Source organism: Aulostomus chinensis, chromosome 24 (genome assembly GCF_037954235.1).
Source record: "Aulostomus chinensis isolate RoL2024-O1b breed Wild chromosome 24, RoL_Achi_v1.0, whole genome shotgun sequence".
NCBI lineage: Eukaryota > Metazoa > Chordata > Actinopteri > Syngnathiformes > Aulostomidae > Aulostomus > Aulostomus chinensis.
In genome coordinates this window covers 13,478,452-13,497,409 of record NC_141343.1, presented here as the reverse complement: position 1 = coordinate 13,497,409, position 18,958 = coordinate 13,478,452, and the positions used below count along the sequence as shown (strand labels likewise).

Here is an 18,958-nt window from a genome sequence, read left to right as displayed (position 1 = left end):
AGCGTGTTGAAACTGACTTAATTATTTTGTCCGTGTATGTCAGGGAGGGACGAGCCGGTTAACTTGAAACAGGTGACGTGAAGGACATCCATTGTCCCTCCATAACAACAGTTATGACGTTTATGGTGTACCCATAGTCAGACACACATTCAAAGTCGTGGCACTGCGGCACAAAGTATTGGATCCAATCCATTCCCTTACTTGTCTCAACTGTCAAATACTGACGTTTGGTTGGTGGCTTTTAATGTTAAAGTGATACTATTGGGAAGAATACCTTTAGGGTCACTTTTGGACATACTGGACCCCAAAGCGCTGTCATCTCAGCAAGAAGATTCGGGACTGGAACCTGCCGCCTGGCTGCGGTCTTTCTCTGGCTTCTTCCCACAGACCAAGAGTTAGGGTTAGGTTAACCCTAACCCTAGTCGACTCTCACTGGTGGAAGGTATCAGTGTGACAGACTGGCCACCTGCCTCGGGGTGTATCACAGCTTTTGCCAAGTGACAGTCAGCACTGGTTTCAAGGGATATGCGGGATCGGTATTCAATGAATGGGTGGTAGGATTTTCTTTCAGCTTATGAATGCAACATTCATGTAGGAAAAGGTCTCACCCAGGGGTTCGTCCCTTTTTCCTTGGGTTGCCCAAAACATGAACTATGTGATGGATCAGGGGTTCGGGTTAGGGCTCGCTAAATGCAAATTAAATTGATAGAATATCTTTGTCTGTGTACCTCTGTCTCTGGTGCCTCACCAACGAAAATGACATCCTGACCATTGTTTTTTTTCCCCCCTTTTGTTTCATAAAAAGGTCACTCTGCTGCCTGATGGGTCCTACTTATTTAAATGTATTTGAAAATAGCTAATCTAACCTGATGGTGGGCCAAAGTTGGCTCCACTTTGGGCAGCCCTGGCCCCCAACTGCTGGCAGGCACTTCACTTTATTGCAGCAGACATCAGCCATCTTGTTAAACTTTAAAACACCCCAAAAGCAAACTCCTAAAAGTAAAATCCTTTGAACAACCTATTCAACATCCTTCCCCGCTAGTTTTTAGAATTCAGGATACTCCTTTGACTAACGCTGGCATTCTTCTGGTAGCGATGGAACCAGAAATGAGTTGTTCATAGTTTTGTCCAATAGAGGGCAGCGTAGTATGGGGGTTCAGGAGCAGACAGACTCCACTGACACAGTCAATCTTAACTGAACTTGTTGTGTTTTAAGAGCTGAAGCACCAAAGTATTTATGTCATACTATTACACTTTAGTCTGACATTTATCTGTCAAGTTCAGTTTGTTCCTCTTTTGCTCTGTAATTTTACTGATGATATAACAGGGGGCGTGTTTGTACAAGCACATATGTAATTTGTGGTATGCAGGTCTTTAAGCACCTTGATGCCTTTGTTATTAGAGTCACGCGAACTGTAAACATGGAAACTACACGGCCAATGAGTTTGCCCAGTATTACACTTGATAGATGGTCAGATCAGTCAATCCCACTTCCCTGTGTTGATAGATTCGTTATCAGTTACAAATGTGCCTTTTCTGTGTAACATCCAAAAATTGTGATTTGATCTTTATGAGTTTTTGTGTGTGTGACAGATTAACAGCGATAATATTTTCTGAAATTTATTCACTTGATACGTTTCAAAGCGTTTTTGCATGTAACAGAATGGGCTCCATTAGTCTTGGAGTGAACTGCCAGTTTGTTACCATGGCGGCAAACGTCAGCGGCAAGTCAAGAAGACCAGGAGCGAAGGCCTTTCGCTCAGTCGGGCACAACCCAAGATCAAAGTCAGGGATCAGATTCAGAACCCTAAGATCAAAGTCAATGATTAAAGTAGTAACCCCAGCATCAAAGTCAGAACTCTGAGACAATGTCAGAGATTACCGAGAGGTTGTTTTTTTGTGACATCACACAACTGATGGCCCCTGAAATTCCAATAAACTTGGATTAAACAGCCATCAGGCATGATTAAAGAATGTCGGAACCTTATCACAAAGACAACAGAAATAAAACAACTTTGAGTCTTTTGATCTAGCAGGCGCTTGACATCAAAACCCAAGTGAATCAAAAAGGGTGCCGAGGCCTTCGACATGTTCCTTCTAGAGTTCTAATTTCACATCTGCTCAAATCATTTTTGTTGAACTTGCCAGGATTTACTTTTTCCTGTGTTTACCTCCACTAAGGAAGTAACATAGCCCACCCTTACTTACAATGACGCACCGTCTACAGCGATGCCTTAAAACAGACTAAACTTGTAGACTCCAGCTCAGTGCTCTATCACAGAGATACACGGTGAAACCATGTGTTTAAAAAATAACGTATTAACAAAAATGTCAGTTATTTGGTAAACGCCAAAGATATCGAGGAACCCCCCCCCCAATCTGCCTCTTGGCATTCAATCAGGTAAATTTGTATATCTACTGCGGGAGTGTGTGTTCTTCAAGGCCCCACGCTTCACCCGTACATCAAAGCACCATCCTGCTGTTTCCTGAGCAAGAGAGAACGTAGATCGCCGCTTTCCTGAGCTGCACGACGCTGAGAGAGAGAGTTCAAAGATGTAAATTGTCATGCAGTCCCATAGTGTTTTAGTCCAAGTTGTGATTTCCGGTTGGTGTTTCTACCGAGGATGCTATCGTGATGGGAAGCTGCATGATCTCACGTGTGGTCACTCGAGATTGAGATTGTTGGGATATTTAGAGATTTATTCTGATTTGCGAAATGCGATGAATGCACAGGGCGGCGCGGTGGTGCAGTGGTCAGCGCTGTCGCCTCACAGCAAGAAGCTCCGGGTTTGAGCCCTGGCTGGAGCACGGGGTCTTTCTGTGTGAGTCTGCATGTTCTCCCTGTTCCTGCGTGGGTTCTCTCTGGTACTCCAGCTTCCTCCCACAGTCCAAAGACATCAAGAGGGACCAGGTTAATCCAGACTCTAAATTGACCGTAGGCGTGGCTGGGAGAGCCAATGGTTGTCTGTCTCTATGTGTTGGCCCTGTGATGGACTGGTGAGCTGTCCAGGGTGAACCCCGCCTCTCACCTGAAGGCTGCTGGGATAGGCTCCACCCCTCACCCCCCACCCCTGCGACTCTCAACAGAATAAGCAGTAGAAAATGGATGGATGGAAAAATGCACATAAAAGACCAGGATGTAAACACACCTCACTGTGATGTCATCCCACGAGCCCTGCCATCTCAGCCACCAGAACCCTCAGACGCTCAAAACTCCTCTCTGCTCTTCCTTGAGGCAACAACAGTGGACACCCTTAGCTTGACGTCCCCCAGATGAACGTTAGCTGAGTTAATCCAGTCACAGGCAGATGGGCAGTCACAGATTCCTTGAATTATAGAGTATTTATGACAGCAACTGAGCAGCACAGAAAGAAGTATGCTGTTCCTTTACTTGGAAGTAGAAAGAAGAGATACAATCCAGATGAAACAGTATTCTGGTTAAAGCTCCATTCAAGATTCTTATGTGAAACTAAAGAATATTCAACATTAAGTTTACTTAGATATCAAAAGTCAAAGTATACATCATATTCTACATGATATCGTGTATTTTCGTGCGTAGGAGTGTTCAGTTCTTGAGACCAAAAAGCAGTGTGTGTGCGCGCTCCAGTTGTCTGATTATGTCCTCTTTAAATTAGCAAGCCTTAAGTTTTGAAAGTACATCTTTTGGCATTTTTACGAGGTAAACTTTTTTTTTTTTACAGTAAATGCTGGTTGAGTAAAAAGTGCATCTTCTTTGAAATGTATCACAGTCAAATTATAAAGCTCCTTAAAAAATAAATAGTCTAGTGAAGTACAATACCTAAGTAATAATAATAATAATAATAATTATAATGATAATAAAAAATAATGATAAAACCTTCCAGCTCTGTGAATGTTTTACACAGTCGATGAGCGCGCGCTTGCGTGTACGAGAGGGAGGCACCCCTTTAAGAGTAGGGCGTAACCGTTACCCAGGAATCAGGAAACACGTCCATGTTTGTAGGAGAAAAAAAAAAGAAAAAGAGTAAAAAAAAAAAGATCCCTCCTTTAGCTTGAGTTTGACCAGGACTGGCGGTGACCACAGACAGCCCTGCTCCCCGGCTGCTGCCTGCCTGCCCTCCCCTGAACGCATCACCAGTTGAGCGCCGAGCTGCCTGCTGCCGTCCCCCTCCTACCCCCCCCCCCCCACCTCACCCCGTCACCCTCATCCATCCATGGCTGACCCTGTCGTCGTCACGGGTAAGTTTTCCCGAGCCTCCTCTTCTTCTTTTCTCTCTATCTTCCTCACGCTCTCTTTCGAAGATGTTTGACACGGCTGCCTAATTCACACGCGAGAGGCGCGAGGAGGACGTTGATGTCAGCCCTCCTCGCGGAAGTTAGCTTGAGTTGGAAGTTCGCGACGTCAAAAAGCCAACCGTTGGGTGGTGGTGGTGGTGGTGGTGGGGAGTTCGGCGAGGTTCCACTGCTGTCAAACTTGAGCAAAGGCAGGGACATTAACGAACGTTACAAATGTCAGACTCCTCATCTAGTGGATGTATCCTGGCGCCGCTAAAATGAGCACTAACTGTAGTGAGATATTAGCAAAAGCAGTATATTTTGAAGCCCCCTCAAAAATACTTTGTGTTTTTTTTTTCAATTCAGAGCGTCAAAGTTCATCTGAACTTAAAAAAACAAAACAAAACAACTTTGCGTTAAGGGTACTTGGAGTGTTCTTTTTAATTACTATTATTAACCGTTTCTCAACCCAAGTAGCATCAGTAGCTGTCAAAAGTTGTGATTGAAGAATTCAATGAACCTGCCACCAAGAGAGACCACGTGACCCTGACAGTACGGTTGTAGAGTGCCAGGAAACCGTAGCTTCAAAATGAATGTAGCCCGTGGTTAACACTCAAAAAAGCTATACGTCAGCGCCAACTGGAGGTGCGTATTGGACTTCCACCTGCCAGAAATCAGTTTTTGTATTGACTCGACTCGTGACTGACGCCCTTTATCGTCTCTTTGAAGGAGTTTAAAGTCACGAGTAATGTAGGTGTCTCTAAAGTGAGGCACACGCCAGCCTTCCTCTCTGTTTTTAGCACTCGTTCCCCTGCTCCTTGGTTTTCTCTCTAAGCTTTCAAATACCAGTCCTGTTTACATTTTCCATGGGGAGTTGGCGGGCGTCTGTGGCCAGGACTGAATCCCCGTGCTAATTCAATTAGTCATCCAGTTTGTTGGCTTGAAAATAGAATAAAGTGGTGTGTGTGTGTGTAAATATGAGTCCTAGACAGTTACTGCAGTCTAGTATGCTTCAACTCACTGCCATCCAGGCTGACCTACAATATCACTTATGGAATAAAAGAAGATATTCATATTGTCTCTTTTTGTCTTCCCCCACCATGGCGGGGAGGTAGAGTTGCTGTCCTGCAACCTAAGGGTCGCTGGTTCGATCCTCACTTCTCCCGGTGACCATGTCTTGAACCCCTAATTGCTCCTGATGGTCCTGCGACAGCCTGGTGACCCGTCCAGGGCGAACCCCACCTCTCACCCAATGTCAGTTGGGATAGGCTCCAGCCCACCCCCCCGCGACCCTAAATGGATAAAAAAAGAAAATGGATGGATGTCCTCCCCAACTTAAATTCTCTGTACTGTCACCTCTTCAGGCTGGTAAAATTCCTTCAGCAAAATCAGTACTTGACGGAAAACTCCTGCATCCAACGCTGATGATTGTGATGTAATCTAACGTGAATGATTAGCAGCCAGTCGTCTACAAGGGACGCAACCTTCTCGGTCGTGTTCTTTCATCCTAATGAGAGGAGCTCAGAGGGCAGACTGACGGTGATCTCTGGACGACCTATGTTGCTATGCCACAGCAGACATTTACAGAGAAGGAGTTTGCCCTATTTTGCTGGCGGATCGTGAATGTTTGGCTCATTTTCATGTGCTGTGAATATATTTGTGCTTCTGCTAAGCAGATCCCAGCCAATTATGAGGTGTGGATGACATTCTGGGTGTTTTTCGTATTTAATTGAGGACGAGCGGCTGAAACTCTTATCGTTTTCTTAAAGGGCCGTTGTGTAGGATTTAGCAGTATTGGAGAATCACTTGAAAATAAGCATAATTGGGTTTTCTTTAGGTTTTAAAAGTACGCCCGAATGATTAATTTTCTTGATACTATTTATTTAATCATTCTATAGCATCGCTGATGTTTCCAGTTGATGTTAGGCCTGGGCAATATGGCCTTACGTTCATATTTTTATAGGCTATATTGCTTTTCAGGATTTCAGAAGCAGAAATTCTTTAATGATCCCTGAGGGAAAATTAGTTAAAATACATCTTGATATTTTAAAATAGTGTCTAAAGCACTTGATAAAGGCTTGATTTAACCCGTCAACTGTAGCTTACGAGGATTCCAGGTCATTCCTAGAACATAAACAGATTTTTAGGTTTTACAATGCTCGAATTATTATTTTGAAGTTTTAATAACTTGCAGGATTAAAGAGTTAAAATGTCATTTGTTGCATTAGCTACATTTCCCCCTTTAATTTTTTTTTTTTTTTTAAAAACAATCAGAACAAATGGAAACCAACATTGAACCAGTAACTGCTAAGTGTAGCCTGGTTCACTAAGTTGGCAGCTTGTCTTGCTGATTCTGGAAGTTAAAATATCTTAAATCCAGGAATGCCGCATTTTGCATTGAAGAGGCCCGCTGCACCTTGTCAAAAAAAGGGCGAATAAATCAATTTCTGTTGCAAGTAATTCCTTCATGTCCTTCTTTGAAAGTATGGACATTAAATTAGTTTTAAACTGCATTTATAACATTCTGTTAAAGTGGGTTCTGGTTGTTAAATCCAGCAGAAGCCCCAGGTCTTGGTTAGGGGACGTGTCTATGAGTAGGTAGCAGTAAATCCAACGTATGTGTACTTTGGTTTTCTGGGTCACAGTAGAATAAATAAAAGATGAAGCTGCTTTTCATTGAGTCTGGTCACACATGCTCACCAAGACTGTTTTCTAGGGTAGCAGCTAGCATAACTGGTATGTCATGTCTTGAGAATCCTGCTTTTCTCACCCAGAAAAGGAGTGGCCTCTTGGCTGTTAAAGGGTTAAAATGACACTGATCTCAGCTGGAATAACATGCAGGGAGTTTGGGTCAGTAGGCCTCAGATTAGCTCTCCCAGCTGCTCATGATGTCCTGGATATGAGGAAACGGCTGTGTCTCAAACACACAAGAACCTGTAAGCCATCAGTATTCAGGGCCACAGATCCCCCTCTTCCTTTGTGGAAGATTGCACTGTGTGAGCAGAATGTTTCTGCTGGCGTCAAAGAAGTGGTGGAAGTTACTGCTTGATAACAACAGCGATCAGAGTAGGAAAACTGCAGTTTCCATGTCCTCTCTTTCCTAAGATGAGTAAAAGAAGCAGATGAACCTAGTATAATGGTAAAAGTCAGTACTTATTCATAAGGGTTTCTGGTCATTTTTGAAGACATGAATCACTTGGTTGGAAATTTATCTGGAAACTAAATGAAGCACAAATAATTAGGGCTGTGTGTGCTTCTTGGTGCCGTGAAGTTTTCTGCTGACATCAGCAGAAAGAAGCAAAGACATCCTCTTTTGTGGCATTGCTCTTGGATGATTTTGGTCATCAGCATTAAAGGAAACAACTTTTTTGGAAATAAGCATATTTTCTGTCCTCCTTGGAGCCAGACAAGGAGATGGACGCCCTTTTTCTCCTCTGGGGAGCTACAGAATGCTAGTTAGCTTGGCACAATGAATGGTAGTGGATGGGAAGTGTTTGCACAACTCCCTCCAAATCATCAAATGGAAAAGGTCCGGGATGTTGGTTTGTCCAGAGGTAATCCTCTCTTACAAAGTTGGTCATTACGGTCAACAACAGTTTTGTTTTTCTGGTAACAGTTTTGAGGTGGTGCGTGAAATCCCTGCGCCCCATCAGGAAAGTGGATCCAGCGGTGTGCCAGCTTCTGACATTCGGTTATCTCTATATTTTGTATTATTTCTTAGCAAATGTTTGCATAACTCCAGTTATATTTGATGCAGTTGAAAACCATTTCACATAAAAATGTTTCTGACTGATTTTAATGGAGGTATGCTAACATTTCCCACCGACTACCATTCATTGTGCTAAGCTAACTAGCATAGTACAGCAACAGAGGAGAGAAGGTTGTCTGTCCTCTAGTCTGGCGCTGGGTAGAATGGAGGATAAACATGTCTCCCAAGTTAACCTTTGTGATTGCAAGAACTGAAAGTAAAGTATAAAATATTCCAGCTCACACTCGCAGTAGTCAAGAGGCGGAGGAGGGAATAAGCAGGAGAGAGTACAGAACACTCCTGCTAGACTGTCTGACAACTCAGATTTTTATTTGTTGGCCAAACACAAATCAATATCCCTGCTGAGTTTTTGCTGAAATTGATTTTGAGTCATTTTGCGAAAGAGGCTGCTGCCTCAAATACGTCGATGACCTTCAGGCAGACGGTAATAATCTCAGAGTAAATCTTAATAACACAACAGGAAATTAAACTTGGAAAACAGTAATGCTTCTCTTTATTCAAGCTGCTCATGGCTCCGCAGGATGTTTCTGTTGAAGTGTTTGACTCTGGGGAGAGATATCTCCCCCTAGACCAGTGTTTTTCTTAACAAAAAAAAAAAAAAGAAAAGAAAAAAAGCAGCTAGTCAGTCATTTGGACACACTGCGCACATGTGAACGGTCTGAACTTGATGCAATTGTCAGTGCAACTGAGAGATTTGTAGTTGTTCTAGCTGGAGGGCAGTTTAACGCTGAATATTTCCTTGACTCCTTACTCTCAATTTTGTTGGATTGTATAACCCTCTGTGAGAAGGTGTTGTCATCACCCTTTAGACTTACTTTTGGTCTAATATTACGCTTTAACTCATTAAGTTAACTTGTTCTCTTTCTCAGCAAAACCTGAAAACAGTTCCCTTGTCCTCCTGTTCATTCTGGTGTTACATTTTCATTTTCATTCTTTGACATTTTTTAAAGCTTTTGTCAAGGATGTAATTTGTTCACTGTGGTAAGTCCTGTTGTTAGCAGGGTATTTCAAAGAACAATCAATGTATTTTAGTCAAATTTGCTGCTAATATTGCGAGAAAAATAGACTGACTTTGGTCAAAGCCACTTGCAGGACATAGCTATTAGGTCAAGATCCCTGAGTTCATGTAAAATAATTCAACCTCCAGAAATCCTCCTGATTGCACAGAGCTATTTTCAATATAATGGTTGATATCCCAGATAAATGCAAGTAGAGTTTGTTGAGGCCATGTATTTTAATTAGAGAGATAAGTAGTAAGGTCCAGGGGATGGTATATAGTGTCCCAAATCAGTGATCTATCATCAGCCGCTTATCTGATTGTAGGTAGCAGTTCTAGCAGGAGACCACAGACTTCCCCTGTCCTGGTCACATTAGCCAGATCCTCCCAGGCCAGCCTAGAGATATGATCCCTTTGCTTGGTCCTTGTTCTGCACTGTGGCATCCTCTCAGCTGGCTTGAAAACCTCCCTAGGGAGGCATCAAGAAGGCATCCTTAGTAGATACCCCAATCACCTAAAATGATTCTTTTCTGCTCAGAGAATTCCTGATGTAGCTTCTCACTTTATCCCTAAAGGACATTCCACCCTCCTGAGAGATCCAGACCTATTTTGGCATTTGGGAAGAACTTTTTTGAGCAGATTTGGGTCACATGACCCTGGCTTCATACTCTGTAGCCTTCTTGACAGAGGTTTGCACTCTCCCAGCGGCTCTGCAGCTTACCAGCATGGTCATCACCAGCGTCATTTCTAGATATTAACACATTGACACATGGCGGTCACAGAAGGGTCACTGAACAAACAATGCTCTGTCTCTGTGGAACCGGGACAATGGAAGAGCACATGCCTGTATGCACCAGCAGGCACACAGTTGGATGTATGTAGCGCTTAAACACTACCCTGTCCTCTTGTGCCTTTCAAAACGACATGAGGGTTTGGCTGTGACTAAGATTCCGTGACCCCCCCTATGGTTTGTCAGTCTGTCGGCCTCTTTTTGACTCTCAGTGACACACGCATACACACATACACACACTCTCTGGGAAACCGGAAAACAAAACAAAAGCTTGCCTGTGTGTCGTATTGGAATGCCTCATGTGGTCTTGCACTATCAGGAGGAGCCAGCTTAGAACTGACCACACAGTCTAACCTGATCAGTTTTAAGGCATTTTAGCCAAAATATGATTTTAACATTTTATTATAAATGGAAACACATGATTTACACATTAAATCAAATATAGGCATATTTTTCAAAGAAAGATTTGTAAAGATGGGACTTTTAGAGGGCAGGGTGGTGCAGTAGTTAGCACTGTCGCCTCACAGCAAGAAGTTTCCGGGTTCAAGCCCCGGCTCGGTTACGGGATCTTTCTGTGAGTCTGCATGTTCTCCCTGTGTGGGTTCTCTCTGGTACTCCAGCTTCTTCCCACAGTCCAAAGACATCAAGAGGGGACCAGGTTAATCCAGACTCTAAATTGACCGTAGGCGTTGCTGTGAGTGTGAATGGTTGTCTGTCTATATGTGTTGGCCCTGCCACGGACTAGTGACCTGTCCAGGGTGAACCCCGCCTCATGCCCGAAAGCTGCTAGGATAGACTCCCGCCTCCCCCGCAACCTTTAACAGGCTAAGATGAAGAAAATGGATGGATAGGACTTAGGATAGGAGGTTTTCTTCCTCTTTCTCTTCTCTTCTTTCTTTCTTGCTTTTCTTAATCATAATTGCTAGAAAATTGAGTGCTTTTGGGGTTCTGACAAATGTATCTCAAAAGTTGAGTTTTTAAAAAATTATTATTATTTTGTGAACTACCATGGAGGGATAGAGGGTACCTGAGGCTAGCTGTGAGCATGCTGAGGCCACCGAGTGCTCTCCACACAATTTTTCCAATATTTTTTCCTGATAGGTCTAAAGTCTGCTGTGTAGGTGAGTGGGCAGATGGGAGTGGGATTAAGAAGCTGGACTTTAAAGTGTGTTTATGTGTGTAGCTGCAGTCTGTTACGCAACACTAAAGGTAGTATTACTCAACCAGTACATGTCCACTGAGGTGCCACTGCACTACTTCTGTCTTCCTCAAGTACATTTAAATGCTTTAAATATAAAAGCCAGAGGTCTCAGATTGAGCTAAGAAACTCAGGAACATCTGGCCTTTGCCTGGGCCCACAGTGGCACTGGCCATTTTCCTGGTGGCCTGACCTACTGACCCAGGCCCCAGCTCATATTACAGGTTGAGAAAGTGACAAATATCCGTTTGGCCAATGGTGGAAAAAGAAATGCATTCAAAGGACCATCAGTTTAGGTCAGACACAGCTCCTGATTAATCACAATTAGAGATGCACCAAACCGTATTCTTTCTGTTCCAATTTTGACACGGATACCAGAGCTCTTTTTTCTTGAGTATTATTCGTGTTGTCGCTTTTGGCCTGATTTTTAAGGTTACATCGTAAAATAGAATGCATTTATGGATTCATTTTCAGTGGGGGTCCAGGGCAAGCCATACAAGGGAATATTGATCAGTATGTTGTCCTGCACCATTATTCCAATATCTGAACTGTTAATGAAGTGAGTATCAGTACTTGATTCCAAAATTCCCAACCTGATATCCAATTTGAATTGTCCAATACCACAAGTCCATTTAAATCCCAAATGACGTATTTGCATCTTAAGTGTCACCCTGTGGTTGAATCCCTCACATAGCACAGAAGCGGTATGACCCGAGCCTACAAATAATACTGGTTGCTTGTCTGTAATCCATATGTAAGATAATGTGGAGTCAAAAGTGGCATAATAAAGTTCTTTGACAAGTTATTACACATTTGTAGTGAGTTATTCTGTCCAAAATGGCAGAGAGTGCTGTACATCAATGTGGCAACGGAACAACCAATTAGTTTTCACTTTTTGTCAAGATATATTCGTTGCTGGAGGTCTGTTTCATGAAGCGGGATGAGGAAATGATCAGAGACTTTTCAGTGGGACATATTTGATGCTGTAAACCCTAGTTTAGGTTTACCATGGTAAGACTGAGATAAGATACCACAACATGTAAAAACTTGACCAACTCACCAAACAGTGCTCTTGGAAAATGGCGCAATCCACTAACAGTTGAGAAAGGAGTCGAGTCCCTATTTTTAGCTGGTTTGTGCACATTCAAAAACCTGGATACGTATGCTAATTTTGGTGTAGAAATGGCAGAATAGGAGTTTGAAAATTGCATGAGTGGCTCACAGGCTACACTGAGAAATTCGACTGAAGTAATTTGAGTGAGAAAACACTAATTGGCCGCCATCAACTGTTGGTGTGACACCAGTAAAGCTGTCTTTCAGCCTACAGGCAATAAGCTCCCCTCTGAATCAGCATCCACAATCCTTCTTCCAATCCTTCCCAGGGCAGCAGACCTCCCGTCTTTACACTGTATGTCTCACGTTTCTGTTTATCTGTTGCCCTCCTCCTCACATTCCCTTTTCATTTATCTTGCCTTTTCACCCACTCTGCCTTTGCCATTTACACCAAATGAATCATCCAAACTGTTACTGGGGCAGTGGGTGACAGAAAACACTCAGCTGAGCAGTTAGAGGGAAGAGACAGCAGCGGAAGATTGATCCAGGACAGGAACATGAAAGCTCCGTCATGTTGCAGCTCTAAATCCCCTCAGCTGCTCTGCTTGGACTTAAAATGTACCATCAGACAGATATCAGGTTTCTGTGAAGGGTGTGGAAAGACAATCCGTAATTTGTTGTCCCTGTTGTCTGTAACTGTGGTTGTATGTGTTGTGATTTAACCATTGAGTGGCTTCTATCCAATTCCTGCTCTTTTTTTTCAAACCCTCTGTCTTTCTTTCCTCCAGCTGGTCAGACCACAGTTCCTGGAAAAAGTGACAGTGTACCAAAAGAGGAAAACCCAGACTACATCGCCTTTGTACTAGTGCCTGTTTTCTTCCTCCTTGGCCTGCTGGGGGTGGTGATCTGCCACGTGTTGAAGAGAAAAGGCTACCGTTGCACCACTGAGGCACAGGGTGAAGATGATGAAGAGGAGGAAGTATTTGAAGGAGTAGAAAAAGATCCTGAGCTGGGCGGAGGTAAGAAACCAAAGAGGGAGGCGTTTCTGTTGGTTCCAAATTTGTCATTTGTCCTCTTGAGGATTTCCACTTCTCTGTCAGGCACATGCAGTGGTAAGAGTCATGGTAAGACATTATGTAATCGAATCACAAGATGCTGACACCTGTCTGTATTACTTACATGCTTCCACTGCATTCCTTTTGTTAATCAGTGGATGTGTGCCAGGCAATGTACTGTAGGTGGGGACAGATGATGATAAGAATAGACTTGATGGCGAATGGTTCCTTTCTTTGCCAAAGACCTGCCAGCAAATTTGCATGGTGGTAGACAAAGTCAATTCACTGTGTTACACCTCATGTCCACGTATATCCACCTGGACGCTGTGACTGAATATGCCCCTGCAAGGCAATAGAAGGGACAAGAGGCTAATTCTGGCTGTTTTTTCACACCTAGGCATGTGAAATACCCAGATGGAACACTTCAGAGACGGCAAACTGTCAGCTCCCTCATAAAATGTTAGCTTTCTTTTCTAGCGCATTGTCCTTAGTTTATCTAAAATCCGAGGAATTTATTTCAACAAACATACAAATACTGGAAATGAATGAGGGGGAGCTTTGCGAACACATCAGAAATCCTATAGCGTTGGTCGGCAAAGCCGGCCTGCGGGCCACAATTGGCCCTATAGCAATAAAACATGACCCGGCAGATGGTTAGTATAGTCAGGAGAATGAGGAAATAGAAAAACTTGACATGAGGACGACTGTTGCTGCTGTAGTTCCAGAGAGTGGGCGGAGCACCGGGCTTCATAAATGCAGCATTGGCGGCGGCAGTATGCGCTCGAGGTGGCAGCAGATGCACCGTCCAGCCTGCTTTGAGTCCACTAGAGCTGCTTGTCCAATTACAAGCAGAGAAGCGAAAGTCCACACGTGAAGGCTAGTTTACTAACTTCAGCAGCACGCCAATGGATGTGAGCGCCGCTGCTGTTTATGATGCCACCTGAGACGACAGCTCGCCATCCGCAAACAAGTTCTCACTCACTGTGACTGGAGCGATGCTGCTGCCCGGGGCTTTTGAGCTGTAACAGTTGTGGTTTTGGCTCTTATGATTACATTAATAAGCCCCTGAATAAGTTGCTAACAGGCCTGGAGGCAGTGGAGCTCTGGAGGAGTGTGTGTGTGTGTGTGTGTGTGTGTGTGTGTGTGTGTGTAAGTCTTCTTTTTCTTTTGAAAGTCAGAGCAGCTTACCTAGACAGGTGGTTAGTGGTAGAGGGGGGCATCTACATGTTTCATGCGCATGTTCCATGTGTCCCACTACGGTATTGAACCCAGAAATTCAAAAGTGCTCATTCTTGGTATCAATACAGCAGATGCTTGAGTGAAAATAGCACATTTTTAGATGGACAAGTACACATCTACAGCCCTGTAAATTTGTCCAGTTTTCTTTAATATTCTTTTTCCCTTGCTGACTTCATTCATTCATTCATCGTCTTCCGCTTATTCCTTTCTATTAAGGGTCGTGGGGGGTGGAGCCTATCCCAGCGTCTACGGGCGAGAGGCGGGGTTCACCCTGGACAGGTCGCCAGTCCATCACAGGGCCAACATACAGAGACGAACAACCATTCACACTCACAGTCACACCTACGGTCAATTTAGAGTATCAATCAGCCTCGTCCTCTCTTGATGTCTTTGGACTGTGGGAGGAAGCTGGAGTACCAGAGAGAACCCACGCAGGAACAGGGAGAACATGGAGACTCACACAGAAAGATCCCGTGCTGGAGCCGGGGCTCGAACCCAGAACCTTCTTGCTGTGAGGCCACAGTGCTGACCGCTGCTCCACCGTGCAGCCCCCCTTGCTGACTTGTTTGATTAAAAAAAAAAAAGGTCCAAACCCGTCACCAGGGGCATGTCGCCACCTTCCATCGCAGGGGTGGACATACTCATACCAGTAAATTAATTCCTCCCTAGTTCTTCTATCTTGGGACTACGGCAGAGGATGTATGCTCACCTTTGACTGAAAGCCAGACTGAAAGACCTGGCATAGAACACATTTTTTTTTAAGGAATAGAAGTTTTTTTTGGTTGTTTTTTACTGTTAAGTCACAAATTGAGTAGTATACAGAAAAGCTGTATTAACTCCCACTGTCAGGACCGCAGTCTGAGCTATAGTCCTTCCTTCAGAGAGGGTGTCTGGCTCTTTAAGGAATGGAGGCCAGTAGAAACCAGGAAGACAATTTGGCATTGACATCCCTCAAGTTCTGACACACCAAGGGGTGTGGTGAACGTCTCAGCCAGTTTTAAGTTGCCTCGTAATGACAAGTGCAGATAATGACTGCTATGAACACTGCGTAAATGAGTTTTTGAGCCTGTCAGAGAATGTCACTGTCAACTTCATCATCGGTTGATTTTTTTTCCTTGTGCTGTATCCTCAATGTTGATTTTTTCCTTGTGCTATATCCTCCATGTTGATTTTATTTTGGCCGATACAGCGTATGGAATGATTACCTAAGAATGGAAAGTGCATGTTTTTGTGTGCAAAAACTTAAAGCTGCCCCGGGGTATGTAGCAGGCATGGGAATGAACTGCTAACACGATGCTGCCAAGTTTAGCGAGAATACGTGCCTTTCTCACTGATCTGTAACCACACAGTGGACCTCCTTGACAGTTTTCCAATGTCTCCCCTTTTTCCAGTGCTGACCAAATCCCTGAAACCCTGTAGGGAATCTATTGTACCGTAGAGCCGGTACTCATATCAGAAAAGCAGAGATGGCATGCCAACCATGAGTTCAATAGGTTTGTTTGTGTGTTTACTCAAAGAGCCCAACCCTCTCTTTCTCATATGTCGGAACAAAGACTTGTGCTCCCACAGTTCACTCATTCACTAGTCCTCTCTGGTTTCACAATGATCAGGTTTCTTCTCTCTCTGATTTGTTTTCCCCATGACCCCATCTTGCTGCATCAGGAAGTTGCAGTCTGCATCCGTCACATTATAATCCATCAACATATTTTGAAGTATTCCATAAGAAAAGGTTGAGGGAAACAAACAAAACTAGAAAAAAGCAAACATTTTCCTCTCACTTGTGGTGGTTTTTGCCTTTTTTGAGTAGGAGATGAAAATGCTCACGACTGACCAGCTGTTTTGGCGTCTTCCTGGACATTCCCAAACATTGTCTTTGCCCAATAGTAGCTAGTGCCAAAGAGCAACTTGCTAAACTGAAAGTAATTCCTCAAGTCCCCACTCCTTTTCTGCTAGTATATGGTTATAGATGGCCAAGATGGCTTCTTCTACTCTTAGTTTAAGCCATGCCTATAGTGCCATATTCTCACAAAAATACACATTGTGTAAACCCAGTGATGGAAACGGTAAACATCAAAATCAGTGCAAAAGATCACGCAGAGTTGGGGGACATGGTAGTCATATACAATGACACAACCTAGCAAGCCTTGTTTGCGTTCTCTTTTTTTGCGACATGTCCAAATTCTGTGTTAAATTTGCTCAACAATCCAATAGAAACACCGTTCTGGCAAAAAAAAGGGCTGTGTATACATAGAGGACTCCAGGAAGTGCTGGGGGGGGGGGGGGGTTGTTGCTGCGTGCATGGGCTCCCGCACGCTCCTTTATTTGATCCACGGTGTTGTAGATCTGGATCTGAGCAGTCTGGCTGATGTTTGATCCATCTGACAGTTATTAAGATAATTCAATTAGGTTTGTGCTGACCGACATCTCTATCCTTCTTTGAGCCATGGCTCAGATATTTAAAACAAAACAGCCCTATTTGCTCTCTTATCACAATATTGATATTCACTCACTGAATGCCAGGCTCTGGTCCTCAATAATGAACACAAGTGCCAGATTTTTTCCAGTGTGAAGCCTCATTGTTTGCATTCCTGCTCTCAGTTAAGCACTAAAACCTTGGCAGGTAATGTGCTCGTGTTATGATATTATCAAGAGCTCTTACGCGATGTTTTAAAGGGACCAGGTTTTATGATCTCAGGAGGGCCTTATGAGAGTTTTAGACTGTAGATGTTGTAATGTACTCACCTAACATGTTGGATTTATTACACATTTATTGATGAAGGCATTTCTGTGTCTGCTTGTCCTTCCAGAGCTGAATGACACCCTCAGCGACAATAATGACACAGTCGGACAGATCGTCCGCTATATCATGAAAAACGAAGGTATGTGGATCCCATTTCTTGATTGTGTCAAAGATGGGTTTTTTTTCCGACACTGAAGGCTTTTTAGCATGTGACCTCTAGAGCTCTGACATCGGTCAAGTCCGGCCTCCGTTCTTCCTGGAAGTCCTGCTAAATAGAACTGTCTCAAACTCTCCGGGAAATGAGTGTGAGTCGTGTCAGGGAACGTGTGATTGTTCTCGCCTGCCGATGATGACTGGCTCCGCCATACTTTGACTTATTCACTGTACAAAAAGAGACTGCTACGACATGTCAGTGAAGAAGAGGGATTACTGCATTGTCAGCATGTATTAACACGTGGCCAGCTGGTACGTGCAGCCAGGAGCGGCAGGAAGTTTCACTGTTGTAAAGTATATTGTCATTTGTACTGTAGGGCCACACCAACTCTTACAGGAAATGACTCGGTTTAAAAGGTCTCACCTCAGGACCGTCACAGGAAGTTTCATTGCATTCCCACAAAAGTCATATGGCAATGTTTGTCAAAAATAATGGTGTGACTTCAGCTTGAGTATTAAAAAATGACTAAAAAGAAACAAATGATGTTGGATAATTCTTAATTACAAAAGTTCTGATCAGGCAGGACTATGTAGGGCTTAATTAAATTCTTTTACAGAATAAATGGACAAAAGATACAAGGGGAACAATTCTGTACATGTTGCCAGTATTCCAGAATATTTTCTGGAATATTGTGGCATGAAGTGTAGACCCTGGACCCCCTCTAGCTGGCCAGCAGCTGTATATCCATGTGGAAAGTCCTGCTATCACATGTTGTTTCATGTTTTCATACTCATACAATAAATTGTCTTGAACTACCTATTCAAGCTTCAGCCAGGCTGTTGAGCAGGAGAGGAGGAATACTAGAAGTAGTATCCAGGACTGAGCAGACAAATACTGCCATCTACTGGTTTTCTAAAAACACTGCTGGCACAGTTGTCACAGTGAAGTAAGTCATCACGCAAAACACCTCAAAGTTAAGAGAATATTTAAATACTTTTTGCATCCATCCATCCGTTTTCTACCTCTTATCCTGTTAAGGGTTGCCTGGGGGTGGGGGGGTGGGAGGGTGGAGCCTATCCCAGCAGCCTTCAGGTGAGAGGCGGGGTTCACCCTGGACAGGTCACCAGTCCATCACAGGGCCAACACATAGAGACAGACAACCATTCACACTCACAGCCACGCCTACGGTCAATTTAGAGTCTGGATTAACCTGGTCCCTGTGGGAGGAAGCTGGAGTACCAGAGAGAACCCACGCAGGCACAGGGAGAACATGGAGACTCACCCAGAAAGACCCTGTGCTCCAGCTGGGACTCAAAAACCGGAACCTTCTTGCTGTGAAGTGATAGTGCTGACCACTGCACCACCGTGCTGCCCCAATACTTTTTGCAATCTTATTCTTCCCATCAGTTTTCTCATTATTCACTTGTATGAAATGACATTTTTTGACAACATACAGACTTATGCTATGTCTTGTAACCCCATGGCACTGTGGGTATTTGGGCACAGAATCAATTCTTGGCAGCTCTATCAAAATGTCGAGTTGTGTTTGTGCCAATTTTGACATTTTTTCCGCTTTTTTTTTTTCTTCAATCAAAATTGTATTTTTTTTATGGCGTTACATATCCTGTAAGGTCTTGGAGTCTGTATTTTGCAGGAGTTGAGAATTGTGAATCGAAGTTTTATTCAAATTTTTGTCAGTATAATTGCTA

At 43.6% G+C, this 18,958-nt stretch overlaps 1 protein-coding gene across 1 annotated transcript in view; it reads left to right on the top strand.

Moving 5' to 3' along the window:
- Nucleotides 1–3,937: 3,937 nt before the first annotated feature.
- The window catches only part of rell1 (RELT like 1), a 33,953-nt gene continuing 18,932 nt past the window's right edge, over nt 3,938–18,958 (top strand). Inside the window, exons 1-3 of the mRNA XM_086197546.1 lie at nt 3,938–4,218; nt 12,850–13,080; nt 17,163–17,234. Coding sequence (XP_086053672.1) covers nt 4,194–4,218; nt 12,850–13,080; nt 17,163–17,234 — 328 coding nt within the window. The 5' untranslated portion in view covers nt 3,938–4,193. The remainder of the gene's footprint in view (nt 4,219–12,849; nt 13,081–17,162; nt 17,235–18,958) is intronic.